Raw genomic sequence first — 18,735 nt, 5'->3', positions numbered from 1 at the left:
ACTTACTACTCACAATATTACAATGACAAGCATGGAGCCTCACCCGTACAAGAGCTATATTGATGCATTACTACTTAAAATCAAAACCTGATTCCCATTTTTTCAAGAATAGCCCTAACTTAAACATAAACCAAAACCCTCCCAAAGAATCTGCGAGAAAGATATCAAGATGTTATAATATATCAACTATTTATACTTCAAAAGTAATCAATATTAAAATATAAATTACTTATTAGGTATAAATAAAATATATGCTTGGTCTTCAAAAAATTCACTATCCTTTAAAAAAAAATTAAAAGTATCGATAGACTAAAGTCTTAAAAATGGCAACCGTAAGTTTTATGTAGTCGCATCCTAGTTACAACTGCTAAATTTTAAGCAAACCAAAATTCATAATGATAAATAATAGCTTTTAACAAACATGAATGCATGATTGTATCGACAAAAATTAGCAGATTATACTATTTACAAATAATCAATCAACAATCTTTACTCAAAAAGTATACGATTTAGACTATAAATTGTGAGACAAAAAAAATACACGAACTAACTAAATCCTTTACCGCTTCAGCTTAACTCTTGGCCCTCAAACTACGATCATTCGAGATAAAATAATGTGATACCTTATTATTTTGAATTTTTTTTAGGTTCACAATAATTAATTTTATAGAATAATTCAAAAATTATGTCAGTTTAACTACATCTAGTGGTTTTGCAAAATGAAACAACATGATTGAAGCATTTATATTCTTTAATTTTAATTATTTTCTTTACAGATTTTGTTGCCCATGAATATATACACATGGGACAGCTTGAAACAACAAAAACTATTTCAGAGAGACAGCTGTTAAGACACATACTGATCAACAATACTACCAGAGTTCTTGAGATTACTATCATGAATACTCAACCAAATAGCTATCAGTGTTGAATCCAACTGCAGATTCCTTGGCAATACAGAATGCAAATTGAAGAAATTGAATATGAACGTCTTGAATTCCAACAAAAAGGAACAGTATCTATAGCATTGTACACATTAAAGCTCTTGGCTCAACGTAAACAGTACTGCAAATATTAACAATAACTCGTCAGAGCAGATCCCTAATATGTGACCCAATTTAACAAAAATCATTCAAGGACATCCCCATAATCTTCATAATATCAATTTCTCATCTGACCTTTTGCCCAAATCAACTACATAAGTAAATAAGATTCACTTAAGAACTAACCCTCCTAACACTAGCAATACACTTGGGTGGCAGAGTGATTCAGTCTTGATATGCTCGTCTTTTCAGTCTAATTTTCACCAAAGAAACATGCAGGCTTTTCAAGCACAATCCTAGACACTAGTATTAAATATTTAATACCTACAACCAACAAAAACTATATGTAACGTACAGGCCAAAACATGTCCAATAATAAGGGTAAGTATAAAGCTCCCAACCTTACATAGGAGCCACAATTTCGTGAGCCTCATAATTCAGTCTTTCCAGAAGACATTTGAAAATAAAATACAAATTTGAAGTCCACTGCCCGAAAAAAGAAGGCTCAAGATTCTTCACCATTGAAAACATACCCCCAATGGAAATCAGGCATTAATCATGTTAAAAGTAAATCTTGAGAGCTGTTGCGGAATAGTTGAGATAACCGGACCATATCTCTGAAATCAAGTACTGTAGTATCAGATGCATGATTATGAAGGATAAATAACAAAAGGCATTGGAGGGAAAATTTTCGATTAAACATAATAGTTTTAACTCGCAATGACATATGCATTGTCAACCTTACAGTTCTAGTGAAAAACAAAACCTCAGGAGGCACTAATTGATACAAGCACTGTACCTGGACATTGTCATAGAGCTCAAACAATGGAACAGCAAGAAGTTTCAAGTTTTTCGGAACTGCAAAATATTCCCTTTCAGATAAATGAACCAGGAAGAGTTTCTTGCATTCCTGCAGGAAAGGCTTTCCAACAACTTCAGCATGAAACTGTAAAACATGCATAAATTGAAATAGTCAATGACTTGAAACCATTCCTTACCTTTGGTTTTGTTATATGTGGCGGGCAATAAGGATACATCAATGTCTCAAAATTAGGTCTCCACCATACAGCAACACACTCTCCAATCTATACTGAAGAAAGATATAATCAGCTTGATCTTTGCATGGCAGAATAATGATAGACTAGTGAAACAAAAAGACGGAATTTCATCCATGATCCTAATCTAGATAAGCACAAATGACCCAAAGAAATCATTCCCCATTACTAAAGCATAATGTTAAATGTATTTTTACTATTTTCTCATCAGATAAAGCTAAAAATATCATGTTCCATCTAAAATTAGTCATTTCCTGTGTCGGAATCTCCAGCTGAAATTTCTAATAATGCATTTATCTATTCTAGCTAAGATAACAAACAGAATAATGAACCTAATGCCTTTCATCTTTAATCATTTTAGCTTTTATCCTAAAGAATGTGAACCCATACTTCCTACAAGTCCTGTTGCTTTGGAAATTTTAGTTGAAAACTAGACTTTGGACCATCAAATGCCAATTTTTTCTACCCTTTTGCAAACAATGCTTCACTTCCTAATTGTCCAGGACTTGCATTGGTTAAGAGCCACCGTATTCCAAGGCAAACACCCCAACTATTTGAATAAAATGTCCAAATTATGCACCTGGACTTCAAAAATTAACTTTAGATTTGATCATTTAACACATTTTCACCCACATTCTCAACCTCAAAATATAGAATTGCCTCCACAAGAAGCAAAAGAATGCATCTTCAACTTTGCATGTTCCAATAACCATGAATGCAACCAGCCATTTATTGATGAGAAGTTTTTCCCTCCAATACTGGAGAAACATGTATCAGCACAGGCTTCAAAATGAAAAGTTAAACTGCTCAAAAATATAAAATTATTGCACCCCAATGTTCACAACTGAACATTTCAATCTTCAAATATGTTGTGTTAAGACACCTATGACTTCAATGTTTAGAGTGAAGGCCTTTGTAAAAGAAAATAGATTCCACTCCATGTGCGAAACAAATGAAAAATAGATTTGCGAAAGCAATTTGGAAATCAAACTACCTAGTTATTTAAGAGAACTAAATGGCTTGAATGTTGCCTCAACCCAATAACTTTACAATATTTTAACTTAGTGTGTGAAGGAAACGAAAAAATGGAAGCAAAAGCAATTTGGAAATCATCACTAGTTTGAACAAAGGACTTGGAAATTTGACTTCTGCAATCAATTTGGATACTCAAGACTGACATTCTTGTAATTTTAAGAAGATTGGATATGATCATAGAAAGTATCTTGAGCTAATTGTGCCTGCCCATCAAAGCCACAAATAGATTTGCAAATGGGTCTTTTAAATGTGCTACTCTGCAAGGAAATGAATTCCAATATGATGATATTTTTTATCCAATGTATAAAACCTAAGTTGCCAATACGGGTTTGGGGTTCCAATATGTGGGTCCATTTTTAGGGATTGGAGGAATGGAATATGGACATATTACAATCAGGTACAGACAAACAAAAACACCTAGAAAAGATAAAAGTTGTCCACAAAATTAACCATAATATCAATGTTAAATGCATAAAATAAAAACAAAATAACAAAAACTTAGTAATAATTGTTAATTCAAAACTTAAATGAATTGACATGACGAATCACATAGGTTTATATTGCCTGTTCAAAATAGCAAACATAGGAAGAAAACCCTAGGATGCATCCCCAGGGTTCATTCAGGCATCCCCACTTCCCAGACGTCCCGGGGACGGGGGACGCCTCATGAATGTCCTCAGGCTGTCCCCAAATTGCACAAAAAAACAAAAAATGTCCCCACTACGCGAGGAGGGCAGAGCTTTATGCTGGGAACGGCCAGCTGTCCCTAACGTAAAGCCCAGCCATTTAATTTTAAAAAAAACATTTTTTAAGTTCTTATGTGGATCCCCACATCCCAGCTCACCATAAATGAGGTGAAAAGGACTTCATTTCATTTCATTTCCATGTTTTATTTGTGAAAACTAAGAGAGTTGCAGCAGGGTTTGAAGGAAGAGCAATTTATTTTAACAGGGATTAAAGGAGCAGCTGCAAAAGCAAAATTATCCCAAGTTTCTGAGTAGGGGGGACGTGTTTCCGTGTCCCCAATTTTTCAAGCCAATTTTGGGGATGGCTACATAAAATATTGAGAAAATTTAAAATATATAGGGAATGAGAAGATAGAGGCTCATAGATTGCACGTGGAGGCGGAAATGAAGTCTTGAGGTGTGACAATGCCGGCACATTCTTTTGCAAGTGGACAATCATCTATGCCTATGCCATCCATGGTTAGTAGTAGTGAAATTGCCACAGGAGGAAAGAGGAAGATTAGTGGTGGTGAGAGGCGAGGGATAGTTGAAACCATGTTTAATGTGCAAGCACAAGATGCAACAAAGTCTTCCATTGCCAAATTCTTCTATGTCCATGCCATCCCATTTCATGTGGCCCGTTCCTCTTATTTCAAAAAATGATCAGAGATGTAGCCTCTATGGGTCCCTCATTTGTACCCCTTAGAGTCTAGGGATCATGAGTTACACATCCTAGACAAAGAGTATTTTAAGGTTAGTTTGATAATGGAGGATATGAGGCAAACTTGGATCAGGACACGTGTGATGGATGGGTGGATTTATATTAGACATCAGCCACTCATCAATATCATAGTCGCATAACTTGTTGGCTCTTATTTTCTTATTGGTATGGATTGTTCAAGGAAGCGTAAAGATGCAAACTTGCGGTTTAGAATTTTGAGAGATACCATAGAGGAAGTCGGGGCCTCAAATGTTGTACAGGTGGTCACTGATTCAGCATGTGTGTGCAAATTCACTAGTATGATGGTGGAGGGTGCTTACAAGCAAATCTTTTGGACCCCATGTGTTCATGCGTTGAAAGATATAGGGAAAATAGATAGGGTGAAGCAAGTAATGGCAAAAACTAGCGACATTCAAATGTTCATTTGCAACCACCACACCTCACTCTCTTCAGGACATTTCAAAAGAATTCCTCAAACTTGTTGAAACAAAATATGTCAGTTACTTCATTTTGTTAGAGAGGATGCTTGAGGTACACGAACCTCTACAATTGATGATAGTGAATTCAAAGTGGAGTAGATGACCTAATTCAAACTCTACTAAATGAAGAGCCATCAAACAAAAGATCCTTGATGAGGATCGGTGGTCCATTATGAAGGTAAGACATTGCTAATTTTAATAAACATTAAATATTAAATTGTTGATTTTCATATTAAATTTCTGATTTTAATATTTTTATTTTAATCTTATTGTACAATGTTTCAACTTTTGAAGTTTCTAACATGTCATATTAACTTGTCAATTAATTCTTTTAAACTTTTTGTTTGCATTTTGCAGATATGTTTGCTCTTTCATCTCGCTTTTTGTAGATTTCAGTAAATATGCTGACACAGACTCTCCTAGTCTTGGAAAGATATATGAGACATTTGACAGCATGCTTGGAAAGATAAAGCAAACAATTTTGGCTAAAGATCCTACTTTGGGATCACATGAGCAACATATTGAGCCCGTTGTTATGTGGAGGTGGAACACAATGAACACCTTGCTTCAAATGGTAGCCTTTGCTCTAAATCCCAAATGGTATCCACCAAGGGCTGGAAGGTTGCCTCCATGTGATGATAAAGAGGTGAAAGTGTTGGCAAATTAGAGGAATTGATTATGTATTGCATTGAGGTTTTGTCATTGATGGCAACACCGGCTGTTTTGGTTGTTTACCGATTTTCGGTAGGTTCCAGTAGAGTGGTTGGATTATGATATTGATCCAATCTGCTCCGGTATGCTTTGGTTTGTGGAATTGGTTTGGATCTATCATTCATGCTATTCAGATGCGTATCATGATCAATTGGTTCGGGATTTGATGACTCGGGAGCTATCATTTGTTCAAGTAAGCCTTTTGGTCACCGGTAAGGGTTTTACCGACAGAGCTTTGTTGAAAATCTTTTGATGCACTTGATAAGTGGTGTTGGTGCGGCTTCTAGATGGCTTTCGGGATGTTGTTGGTTATCTTGTTCGTGTTCCTGTTGATTGGTGGTGTCGCATTTAGGACCAGACCTAATGCTATCTTATTCTGCTAGGTTATGGACCAGTTTATGCAACATGTTGGTGGATGATCTCGATGCTTTACCGGTTAGATCTATTGATTGGATTATGTTGTTTCCGTCTTAGGCCGACTTGGTTGATCATTGGATAGCGGGTTTATGTTATGAATTTATTGTATTATCTTTTAGGAGGCCGACCTAATTGTTTAGGTTCTGAGTTGGTATAAATATGACGTAAGATTTCTTTGTAGATCACGGTTATGGTTATGGGTCTATGGTTTTAGGGGTTATGCAATTATCTGTGTGTGAATAAGGTTGTAATCATATGCAGAGGTTTTGGTCAATCATAGGTGATCAAATTGGGTTGGTGAAAGAGGTTTAAGACCTCCAGTACTGAGCTTAACCGAAGCTGTACTTAGGCATAGGAGATGCTATTCTTGCAATTCACTCTTCTTTCCGGATTGTAGTCTGGATTTATTTTGTAGTCAGTGAGGCTCCTTTTGTGATGAGCAGTACGCTCTAGGTTGTTGGCCTTCCTGCATGTGCAAGCCCCTCTTTTTGTAATCACATACTTACTCCAAAAGTATTATCTGACTGTGGGTAGGCTTCCCACCATGGTTTTTCCTTTACCGGGTTTTCCACGTACAAATCTTGGTGTTATCTTTTGTGGATGGTTGGTAAATGTTTTATGGCTTATATTTGTGCTCGACTATTATATCTATTATTCCGGTAATAAGGTTTTAATGCTTAAAGCTCTGTAATCTGTCGACAACTGATTCACCCCCCCCCCCCCTCAGTTGTCCACCGGTTATCTAAGTTGTCTAACAGAAAGAAGGGCTAATGAAGGCCTTTCAAAAGATATATTTAGATGAGGAGTCTTCAATACTTCGCACACAATGACTTGCCTTCACATGGCATAGGAAGGGTGCACCACAATCGAAGACGCTTGCCATTCGCCTCCTTCTAGAAGTAGTCAGTTCCTCTGCTACATAGAGGATTTGGTCCACATATGGCTTTATCCACTTCATCGAGAGGAATAGACTTACCTTTAGACAAGCAAAGAAGCTAGTGGTCATGCATGGTACTCTCCGACTTCACAATCATCAAACTCCAAAGTATTGGCACACTCCACTTTTAAGGTGGGATGTTGATCCAAAAGACAATGCCTAGGTTGATGAGAAGGCATCAAAGGGATTAGATGGGGTTCCATTGGATGTGGTGTACTCTCGTAGTGGTAGTGACTCAGAGGACTCTCATTTTGATGCAGTGTAGATGTTAATTTTTAATCAGACTGTAGCAAATTAGATGGCAATAACAAAAAATAAATCAATGTGCACAAAGAACACCAATATACCCTGGGAAAACCTCCCTCTTGGAGGTGAAAAACCCAGCTATAATTCTCAGATCTTATTATTCAATAATCAGTAGGTATCTTTACAATTTAGCTTCAGCACATGAAGCATTTAACATCAGCACAGTAGAATTAGGTCTGCAAATTAGGGCAAACATAGAACTTATCTGCAATGTACAATGCGATTGCTGCTGCAAGGAAGAATGGTGTTCGCTGTTCACTGTCACTGCTAAGTGAATTGCAGACCAGATAATGTGTTCGCTGACCCTACAATAAGGTCCGCTGCCACTGAAAACCAGTTCGCTGTCCTAGGGATATGATTCGCTGTCTCTGCAACAGCTCGCTGACCTTGGGATATGGTTCGATGTCTCTGCAAACAGTTCGCTGACCTTGGGATATGGTTCGCTCACCTTGAAGGGTGATTCGCTGTTGTTGAGTTTCAATCAGATTTGAATAGAAGGTAATTTTAAATTTTATTTGAACTTAATCTCAGTCTGATATTAATTTGAACTATGAAAGTTACAAATTTAATCTGCAGAAGATATGTTGAATTCACTGTGAGTGAATATCATGAATTGCTGAGTGCCACAGGTTGTAGGTAATCCAACATATGTGTAATCCAATCTGCAGTGTATGTGTGTATGTGTGTAATTTGATCTTACTGATCACCGATTGCTGTAGGTTATTGACTTCCTTCCAGTTGAAGATAATTGCGAACTGTTATCTATTTCTACATGCCACGAACTATGTGATCACCAACTGCTGTATATAGATTTCTAATTTTATCGCTGTGTGTATATGTAATGAGTTGAATGTGATTCAACAATATTAATTGCTCCTGCTTATTACATCAACTGCAGATTACAATGTTTGGAGTGAACGTAATTTACACACAAGTATTTCCACGGCAGCCTCTCTTTTCCACCTGTGAAAGACTATCGATCTTTTTTTTATCTGTTTTCTTATCACTTACTTCCGTCGACGGCATTGTATATATATAGCCGATTGTGGTCCACAAAGGAGTCACGACTCCTTGTGGAACCGACATAATTCCTCAAGGAGTCGCGACTCCTATGTGGAGTCACATCGGCAGTCTATGACCAATGCATAACCCACGATCATATCGTCGAGTTCTCTTGCAAACTCATCGGTCAACTAAACCAATAAATATATGCTATCATTTACAATGAATCGGTAAAGTAAATAATGAAATAATATAATTAATATTTTGAATGATTAGTAACTTAAGGTTGTTACTAATTATTCATAGTATTGATCATAATATTAATCATAAGATTAACTGATAAATAAATGGTTACATAGATAAATATATATCTATATGTGATCAAAATAATAAGGATAGATTTATGGATAAATACAAGACAAATGTCTAAGGCCGTAAGGCCAATTAGACATTTGGTTCATCCAACCAATGCTATCTATTTTAACAGCTATTACTAATAAGTGATTCGCTGATGAATTCGTTGACACTAGAAGTTTGCTGAATTAGCTGAGTGGATGATTGATCTTACTGAATGGATGATTGATGCTCACACTCCAACTTGTATATGTAGGTGATCATGCATCCTAATTTGTCTTAGGTCGGCCTTGTCAATTTTGGTGCCAAGAGGGATAGGTCATGATTAAATACAAATTACATATGAGAGATTTACAAGTTACATGATCACAAGTTACATATACCGCCCACTTAAGGCCCGGCTAACACAAAAATCATTTATGCCTTCTAAGGCCGGTAGGACCACATACACGCTAGGTGCCCTAGGTCGGCCCTAGAAGGGCTCCGACCTAGCTACATACATCAACACTCGCTCTTAGCTAGGGAGGAGACCTTCTCAAGATCTGAGATACATGGCTGCTCTCATGAAAAGTGTAGATACATATAACCACCATGGCGACTCCCAGAGGGTATGTCCACCATGGCTAGTCCTAGAGGGTGAACAAGCACAAGTGCTATGACATCCACCATGCCTACTTGCAGAGGGTGGATCCACCATACCTACTCGCAGAGGGTGGAAGAGGGCTTTCACCTCAAACTTCTCCCAGAGAAGAGTGCATTACCACCATGCCTACTCGCAGAGGGCAGAACAAGGGCTTTCACCTCAAAGAGGGAGGCTTTCATATCAACAGTTGAGAGAGGCAAATTAGGGGCAGCAATGTACTTTCTTTTTTTGTGTTTTCATATCGTAGTTGAAAGTGAAGCTTGTAGCCTTTGGGCATTTTAATATAACTTGTATGCTATTTTTTGGTATCACATGTATATTGGCAATGAATTCTCAAAGCAAATTGAATTAAGGTTTGAGTTTTACTAATTAGTAATTTGTTTGACTTTGACTCTCATGTGAACTCTCAATTTTACACAAATATTATATATTAAGGTTCTATAATGTATATATGCATGCTTTATCAATGCCATCAAATGAATGTTCAAATTTTTCCTATATATTTTAAATTTTCCCCCTTTTTTATATAGTTGTCCCTTTGTCATCCCCAAAAAATGGCTCAAAAAATCGGAGACTCAAAAACATGTCCCTCGTCATCCTGATCCCGGAAACTTGGGGCAACAAAGAAAAATAGTCAATGGTCACAATCAAACTCAAAATCAATGTGAATAAATCATCATATTACTGTATTATTCATTAGAAGCATACGCAGTAGACTGGCAACAGCTTATTTAGTTGTGCATTGTTTTATTGTGTTCTTTTTTAAAATCTTTGTTTTTTAAACCATGGCTGCCAAGGCAGACCAGCACTTCTTTTTATTTGTCTTTTTTATTGCAACAGTCAGCTACAAACGGTAATGAAAGAACACAAGAGGTACCTAAACCGGTACCAGTACAGGACCTCTAGGACTGTTCTGGTAACTTAGGATTAAATATACGAACATTTTAAGACTTACCTCAAGTTTAAAATGGAATGAACCTCACCATGCCAAAAAAGAGGACAACAATAAGATGAAAGTACAAGAAATATAAGTAAATGCTAGAAGAAGAGCAATAAGTACCCTCTAGAACAGAAGAACCTTCCAATAATGCTCTATGTAAATAAGCTCCCCCATCCCATCCGACTCATATAGAATTATCCCAGAATACCATCTTTCAATCAATCAATCTCATCATATAATATCATCCTCCAAATATTGAAAGAATGCCAATCATACAGAAATATTTGCTTTTGAAAACTGATGATAGCAACATCTTTCCAACACGTCTCTTAATTCAACAAAACACTTCTCAATAATTTGATTAAAGTCTCTTAATTTATAAATCTAAAATGTATTTCTCTATTAATTAAATATGGCTTTGTTGGTTCAAATGCCTAATCATCTCTTAAATCTTTGTCAATTGATTGCAAATCAAGGTGTTTGCCAATTGTCACAATTATCATCAAGATGACAATATATTATTTTTAGCAGTAAGAATTAAATATGCACGTCATATAATACCATCCTCCAAAATATCAAATGAAGCAACCAATTATATGGTAACAGTTGCTTATGAAAACTAGTGACACCAATATCTCTCCAACATCTCTTAAACAATATTTTTCTCGAGTGCTTGATTAAGGTCTCCTAATTTCTGAGTCTAAAAGTATTTCTCTATTAACTGACTGTGACTTCGTTGATTCAAATGTTCAATCACCTCATTCTTCTTCATCAGTTTATTATGAAGCAAGGTCCTCACCTCAAAGGTGCAATCAATATCACAATCATTATCAAAATATTATTTTTAGCAGTACGACAAATGAGAACAATACTTCGTTTCTCTTCAAAAAATTGAAAAAATCTCCCTAGATTTGAAAAGAGTGATACCAGAGCATACAGGTTGGAAATAGCTTTTCAACACTTCCAACAGAGATTAATTATGAAATTTGAAAGAAAAGATTGGATTTTCAAATCAGTTAATCTGTCCAAAATAATTTGAATATTTGGAAAATTAAATTGAAAAGAATAAACCTTTATCAACACTTGCAAATTTCCAATTTTAAAAAATCCATTCGTAGCTTATTACTTGTCTTCTGATATAACCCTTCCAACTTCACCATACCATTTGACTTCCACTGCATTGGAGGGCAGCCTATGAATAGAATCCACTACTTGGGCTTGCTTCTATAGACATTGCTAGCCTTAGGGTTCCAGTAGCAAAGGAACACTTTAGCAATATTTAAAGAACAAATGTACCAGACACTTCCACCTTCTCTGCCTTGCCAACCATGGCTTGCCCTAATTTCTTTTACCACCAATTCCATTGCCACTTCTGCTCATTAGCACTTTTGTTCAGCCAAAACTGACTCAACACAAGGCTATTCTCAGGTTCACTTGGGCTTCTATGGTGATTTCTAGTGATTGTGGGATCACCACCACACGCATGCCCAAACCATCTAGCACTTCCACTCCTTATTGCAGTGCTCCATAATGTTGGCTCCTCTGTGAATAGAAGTGCCAGTATCAATCCTTCACTTCTCATTTCTCAAAGGCAACTCATCCATAGCCAACAAAGCCACAATAGTTCCTGGGTCAAGAGTTGTTCACCCTCACAACCATTGCTAATAGTGACAGTTGCTGCTTGTATCTTTCACTCAGCCCTAATTAGATGCACCAGTCATTTGTGGAATGGTGTGCTTCCCCTAGAAGCACAAGTTGAAACTAATAAATAACTTCCTCTGTGGACCAATGACTAGTTTGAGTGGTGGATTTAAATTTTTACAACTTCAGAATTTGAATTTTTCCAAGAGAAAGGAGCTGAATTCTTCAATTGATTTAGATTCCAAGATGAAAATCCAAAAAACTAAAAAATTACTCCAATTTTTATTTCCTTAGATTCCAATAATGCACATGGTTTAGTAAGATTTTTCCTGAAAATATAATAAATATCAGGGTTGTATGCTGAATTATCAGGCACCGCCCAAGAGGCCCTCGGAGTCATAACATCATGGTTCTAGTACTTGTATAAGCATTTTTCAGGAAGTTGTCATGATAGAACTTTTATATTCTTGGAATATATTCATAGTAAAAACAGAAGTGGAACCTTAAAAAAATTACAATTACAATTAAGTTTTTTAGAGAACACAGAACTTAAAAAACTGCGGCTAGTCCTAATGCATGTAGTTTGATTGAAACAATTGCTCTTTGTATGTTCTCAATGAAGAGGAATATGATGATTTGTTCATAAAATTATTCAGTTTTACTACAAGCATTGACTATTTCAATTTTGAATAGATAATATAAAATATAAACTTATTTTATGCACATAACATTTGATATTGCAGTTACTTTTGTTTATTTTGTCTATAAGTTTTGTATTCTAATTATTTTTTGTAAGGACCTACCAATTTGTATCATATGGGAGGTCCAAAAAAATAGTGAACTGCTATACCCATACAAGTACCCAAAACTGTACCATTATAATTTGATTTTATGAAGATGGGAGAACCTTTTTTGTTGATTATTTTAGAAAGAGAAGAGATAGATGATGTCGTTTGCCTACAAAGCCCTTTTATTCATATCTATCAATAGCTGGAACAAACCTTAAACATTTTGTATCAAAACGCAAACTCTGTTTTCCAAAGCCTAGATTGAAGCTCCAATCACAAATTTTGAGGCAACAAACAACAGCACCTTTCAAATCCTTGGGGAGCCACACCATTTGACTTTGATATAATGTAGAAGCAATCTTAAAGACCTTAATTCTTCCAAAACAATAGTAAAATTTTGAGAAATATAATTTCCTCCAAAAGCAGTGTAACAATGTGCAACAGTAGAGAAATAAAAAGGACCAAGATATGAGTGGTGCACCCAATGCACTAGATATTCAAGAGAAATTTCGGAACATCCAAAATCAATTTTGCACAACGAAAGATTTGAGAGAAGATTTGTCACTCTAAAACGACCCACATTAGGTATGAAATTATCTTTAAGCCATTAGCTGATTTCATTCCCTTGATCTTAATAGAACTAATCTCTACAAAATTACTTAAGATAGGTGGTATATCAAGGATGATAACAATGTAAGGCACAATAATCATCCAGACAGTTCACATTACAAGGTAGATATTAAAAATGTTTAACTCTTTTCTACAAAATAATAATCAATATGCAATACATTATATTTTGTTTGTTATAATATAATTTCAGGAATAATGTTGTATTTGAAAACTTTAGATAATTAAATGGAGTTGAGTATGATTAATTCAATTGAAAATGGATGTGTTTCGAAAAAATTATCATTTATTTTAAATTTGATGTATTATGAACTTAGTAATTTGACGTACTGTGAACTTTGACTGTTATAATGTGAAAAAAGGGCATTGAAATTTGAACCACAATATCTTTTGATAGCATCAAATTTTTGCGAATACTTGTATGGTGCAGTAGAAATTGTGTTGAGAGTAAAACTAGACCTTTGGCAGGATGGACATACTAACATAAGACCAAAGGAACATTGTTCCATCTCCTTGTAAGATAAAGTTTGGAAATGGGCGATGTTAAAGTGGACGCCACGAAACAGTTAAATTCACTTAAATTACAAGTATACAAAGTTTAGACTATTACAGAATCACACTAAGATTCTGATATTCTTCTAATTTATCTACATCATTTAATGTTAATGATGATGATGATGTTGGTCTTAATGAAAACCCATTACTAATTGTATTATTTTAATATTGAACAATGAATATTCATGGTAGTTTTGTTTAGCATATGCATGATGTGTGATATTCTGAACTTAATTCCTGTTTTGAGGATTTAAATATGTATTGACTTACGATTTTTTAATGTTTTTTGTACAGACATATCCAGCCCAAAAAAAAATTATGCCATACCAATGTACTTATACCCATACCCAATTCCAATTCAGGAACATAGCTTGAGAGGAACTTATCTACATGCAGCTTCATCCACTTTGTCAAAAGGAACAAGCTTACATTTAAAAAGAGGAGAAACTTGTGGTTGTACATGGTGCCTTGACCGCAAGACAATAAAAAAGAGTTCAGCAACATGATGGGATGTACACTCAGAGGAGCCAGCATAGATTGATGAGGTTCGAGTAATGCAAACAAGTTGGCTGGTGTCCATTTGGAGGAGCTGGATGAATCAAGCAATTCTAACAATGAGAAATGTGCCACAGCATTTGTGGTAGATAATTAGTTCGCTTAGGTATTGGCCCATTGAACTAAAGTGTGTGTAAAAATTGTACTAAAGTATTTGTATTACTAATTTAGTAATGCAAATTTCATGAAATCATGAAATTCAATGTATTGATATTCAGAACTTTCAATGCAATTTCATTCAATTGATTGTGTTTTGCATAAATGGCAGGCTCAGTCAGTACCACTATTTTTTGCCTTGCTGAGTAATTCGCAGGAAAACTTGCCAAACTGACTTCCCAAGTTTTTGGCGAGACTTGACACATGCATTAAAGACGTGAAACTAGAAAATATGGCAGAAAAAAAAAGCAAAAAAAATACTCCAAAAAGTTGCATTATTGCTGTATAAATGCACCTCACAAAACACTTGAAGAGCAAATATTCTTCACAAAAATGTGTCAAATACTTAATTTCTCCCTTAAGTGATAAAATTGTCAAAATGGTGTGTTGTCCTTGGACCCCATGAGGGGTGTTGCCCCCAGACCCCCACAAGGGGTGCTGCCCCTCAACCCTATTGGGGGCATTGCCCCCAAACCCTCACAAGGGGCATTGCCCCTTAATCCCACTAGGGACATTGCCCCCAAACCCCCATGAGGAGCACTACCCCTAAACCCCATTTGAGTCTTCACTACTATATCCCCATAATTATGGGAATCTCTTGTCATATAATGAATCTGACTACAATGAGAGAGTTTGGGAGTGGAGACCAAATTTGACAGCTTAAAATATTATCTTTATCACTATCATAATATCATTGATCGATGATGAAGTATCATACTATCAATATCAAAGATTCAAATACCATTATTATAAATACAATACAACCTTTTGCCTTTCACAAGAAAGGAGAAATCAAAGGTCGTCGTTGATTTGGATGACATTGATTCCCATAGCAATTGGACAAGGCAAGATGAGGAGATCCATTGTTTATTGCAACAAGATTCTTGATTTTGAGAGAAAGGTAGTGGAGGATGTGATTGTAGCAAAGGAGCTACCAGATTGTCATTCGATGGCATTGATGAGGCAAAGGAGGCATTGCCTTCTAGCACCAAGATGGAGGTTGAGTCAGAAAGACAAACACAGCCTTCAATGCTGAGTGAGGTGGTGCAACATATTGTAAAGATTAGAAATTTAGAACCTCTCCCCAAATTTTCATGAGACCAAGAAAAAGGAAGATGCAAATGCTGTGAAATGCAATTTATGAGCAAGATGATTATTTTCAAAGGCAATCATCATAAATTCATAAAGCATCTACCTAACTATTGTATCAAGATTTCACATGATGATGCGATTTTGTACTCGATTTATATTCAAATGAATCAAATTTAATAGAAAACACTTTTGTGCTATTTATGGACTCATTGGATACATTTTGTCATTCAATTTAGCAAAAATAAAAAATGGTTTAAAGAACTTAAAGAAATTTATTAAGCTACGTTTTCAGTCAAGTTTTTCCCGAGTCTTTGCCGAGTCGCAAATTTTGGGTCTGCCAAATTTTTGCCAAGTCCAAGTCTGCCAAACTATGTAAATGATTAAATGCAATTTCTTTTACAATTTTTTATAATTTTTTTTTTATATTGCATATTATTTGTGCCACCATCCCCCTATTAATCTCCTACCATCCCCAAATTTCAGAAAAACATTTGTCATCCCCAAAATTTGATCTCTTGTTCCAGAACTCCATTGAACACTACTAATCACACAGAATAAGTGACAAAGAACATGATCTACCTATATAATCATGGCCAAGCAACGAGGTTGAACTACAAAGGTATAGTAGCTTAGTAATAATAGAGAAATTGATAATGTATTCAAGTTAAATTTTCAAAATATTTGTCCAATATTTAAGTTTTTACAGACTGAAGCAAGTTGAGGGAGGCTATTCTAGAATTTAGAACTCCAACTTGCAAGTTTTTGTCATCTGATCATTATACCATGGCAAACCTACATGTTGACTAGGAGAACCGCCCTCTTAACATGAAAGATGTCCAAATGATGAGGAATGCAAATATGAATCCTTTGTGGCACCTATAATTCCTCAAAGCCCTATGCACCATGAAAAAGTACACAAACCTTTGGAGCAGAAAAAGAATGGCGATCTCCAAAGTAGAGGGGAGAAAATAAAATTGACCATCCACAAAATAAATGGTAAGAGGCATAGGATATACCTGTATAATCATGACCAAGGAATGAAGTTAAAATTAAAACCCTATAGGTAGACCAACATTTTATAACAATAGATAAATTAATAAGGTATTCAAGTTGTAAATTGCCAATGTTTGTATAATATTTAAGTTCTTATGGATTGAAACAAGCTTGGGGAGGGGGGAATTGTTGTAACCTTTTCACACATCGCCCCATTGCAAACGGGGACCCCCTCTTTCCTGCTTTCACATCTTGTTAGTTTCAAGTTTTGGTAGTCAAAACGGCAATTTTGAGCTTTCAATGCCCAAGTCTTAGTTTTGAAATGATCTTGCTCAGGGTCCCTAATTAGAGTTTGAATTTTGAATTTTGAAGTTGATAGGATCAAATGTTTTTTTAAATATCAAAATGTTTATGTGATCCTAAATTTTGCTAAGTTTGAGATTGCAACAAGTTTTAAATTTGAGCATAAAATATGTCTAAGTGTTGCAAATCGGTGTTATTTTTGTGCTAGAGCGTCAAAAAGTCCCTATAGGAGTCATTTTTCCCCTCCTAGGAGGTTAAGTCAATATGTGCAAAATCTCGATGGATTCCAGTTTCCCCCCACCCAAATCCAGTTAAAATGATGAAAGCCTCGATGCGAAATGATAGAATTATTTTTCAGCGTGAAAATTGCCATAGTCCCAATAGGAAATGTTTCTCCCCCATGAAATTAAGGCATAAAATCAAGTTGTCCAGATGGGAGACGTTTTTCCATGGAATTTTTAAGGCAAAATTGGAGTTTGTCCCAATGGAGGGCGTTTTTCCACTGAGTTCCATGTGTTTTGGGGGAAAATCCCGATGCATCTAGATTCTCCACTGCAATTGTCCCGATGGAGGTCGTTTTCCACCAAACCTTGTTTGCCCTCTCGGGTAGATACTTAAAGCATAAAGTACGTAATGCAGAACAATGCCATAGATATCAGACAAGTATCAGATATATTATTCCATTCATAATTCGTGTCCTTTACAAGTTACAATGAGGAGTGTATAAAGATACTGAGGGGGTGTGAGCGCCAACCGTCGCACCGCAACTGCCACCCCTCGGTTGCCAACTAACAAACCCAATTACAACTTAATTAACTATTCTTATTCCCGTATACAATAATGCGGCTAACATCATCCCCCCCAAAAAGAAAAGTCATCTCCAGGCGACTTACAACAAAATGGAGAATACATGGAGCTCGCAAAAATCAAGAAGAAGAAAAAAACTAAGGAAGTGCAGAAGGCGTCCCTGATGAAGAAGGCACCGGTGGTGGTGTAACAGTGGACGCCAAGTGCCCAGGGAGCTCATACACCTGCTTCGTCCTCCTCTTGAGATCCTATTCCGCGACCATCTGCCGCTCCATAGCAGTCTTTACCATATAGGCTGCCTCGAGTACCTCCTTATCCTTCTTGTCCACATTTTCCAAGGCACTGACAACTCGAGTCTCCAACAGCTCCCTCGAGGCCCTCTCCTCTTCCAACTGTATCAACAAGGCAGACTTCTCTGCTACTAAAATGTCCACCGCTGCCTGGTTATGTGCCATGGTAGCCTCTAGCTCGCGATACCTGGTAGCCAGCTCCTCCCGAGCTGTTACTGCTGCCACCCTCAAAGCCTCAACTGTAGTTGCCGTCTGTTGTGACCTTTGAAGCTCCAGATAACCTTCACGGAAGGCCTGCTCTACCTCTCTCACCAACGACTGCATCTAGGTCTCGCCAACCCCCTCAGTGAGGCGCCAAGCCTCCAGCATCGCCAGGCTCTCCGTGTCCGGCCACCCGGCACACTCAAAACACCTCTCAAACTCAGCGCGGCATCCCGTGCGGGCAAAGGTCAACAACCCTTCCATCCGCTCAACCATGGTCGCATCGGCCTGGAGCGTGGCAGATGACACAAGTCGCTGTGCTCCCAGAGTCATCTCAGTCAGAGAAACGAGACTCGCCC

General features: G+C 36.6%; 1 protein-coding gene across 1 annotated transcript; it reads right to left on the bottom strand.

Moving 5' to 3' along the window:
• Positions 1-968: 968 nt before the first annotated feature.
• LOC131067833 (uncharacterized) lies at positions 969-18,499 on the bottom strand. Its single transcript, XM_059210405.1, has 4 exons — positions 18,173-18,499; positions 2,042-2,128; positions 1,843-1,953; positions 969-1,660 (listed from the first exon to the last, which is right to left on the bottom strand). The coding sequence occupies exons 1-4, from the start codon at positions 18,497-18,499 to the stop codon at positions 1,589-1,591; spliced, it is 597 nt and encodes a 198-aa protein (XP_059066388.1). The 3' UTR covers positions 969-1,588.
• Between the last annotated feature and the right edge of the window lie 236 nt (positions 18,500-18,735).

Source organism: Cryptomeria japonica, chromosome 8 (assembly GCF_030272615.1).
Source record: "Cryptomeria japonica chromosome 8, Sugi_1.0, whole genome shotgun sequence".
NCBI classification, from domain to species: Eukaryota; Viridiplantae; Streptophyta; class Pinopsida; order Cupressales; family Cupressaceae; genus Cryptomeria; species Cryptomeria japonica.
This window is presented reverse-complemented; position numbering and strand designations above follow the sequence as displayed.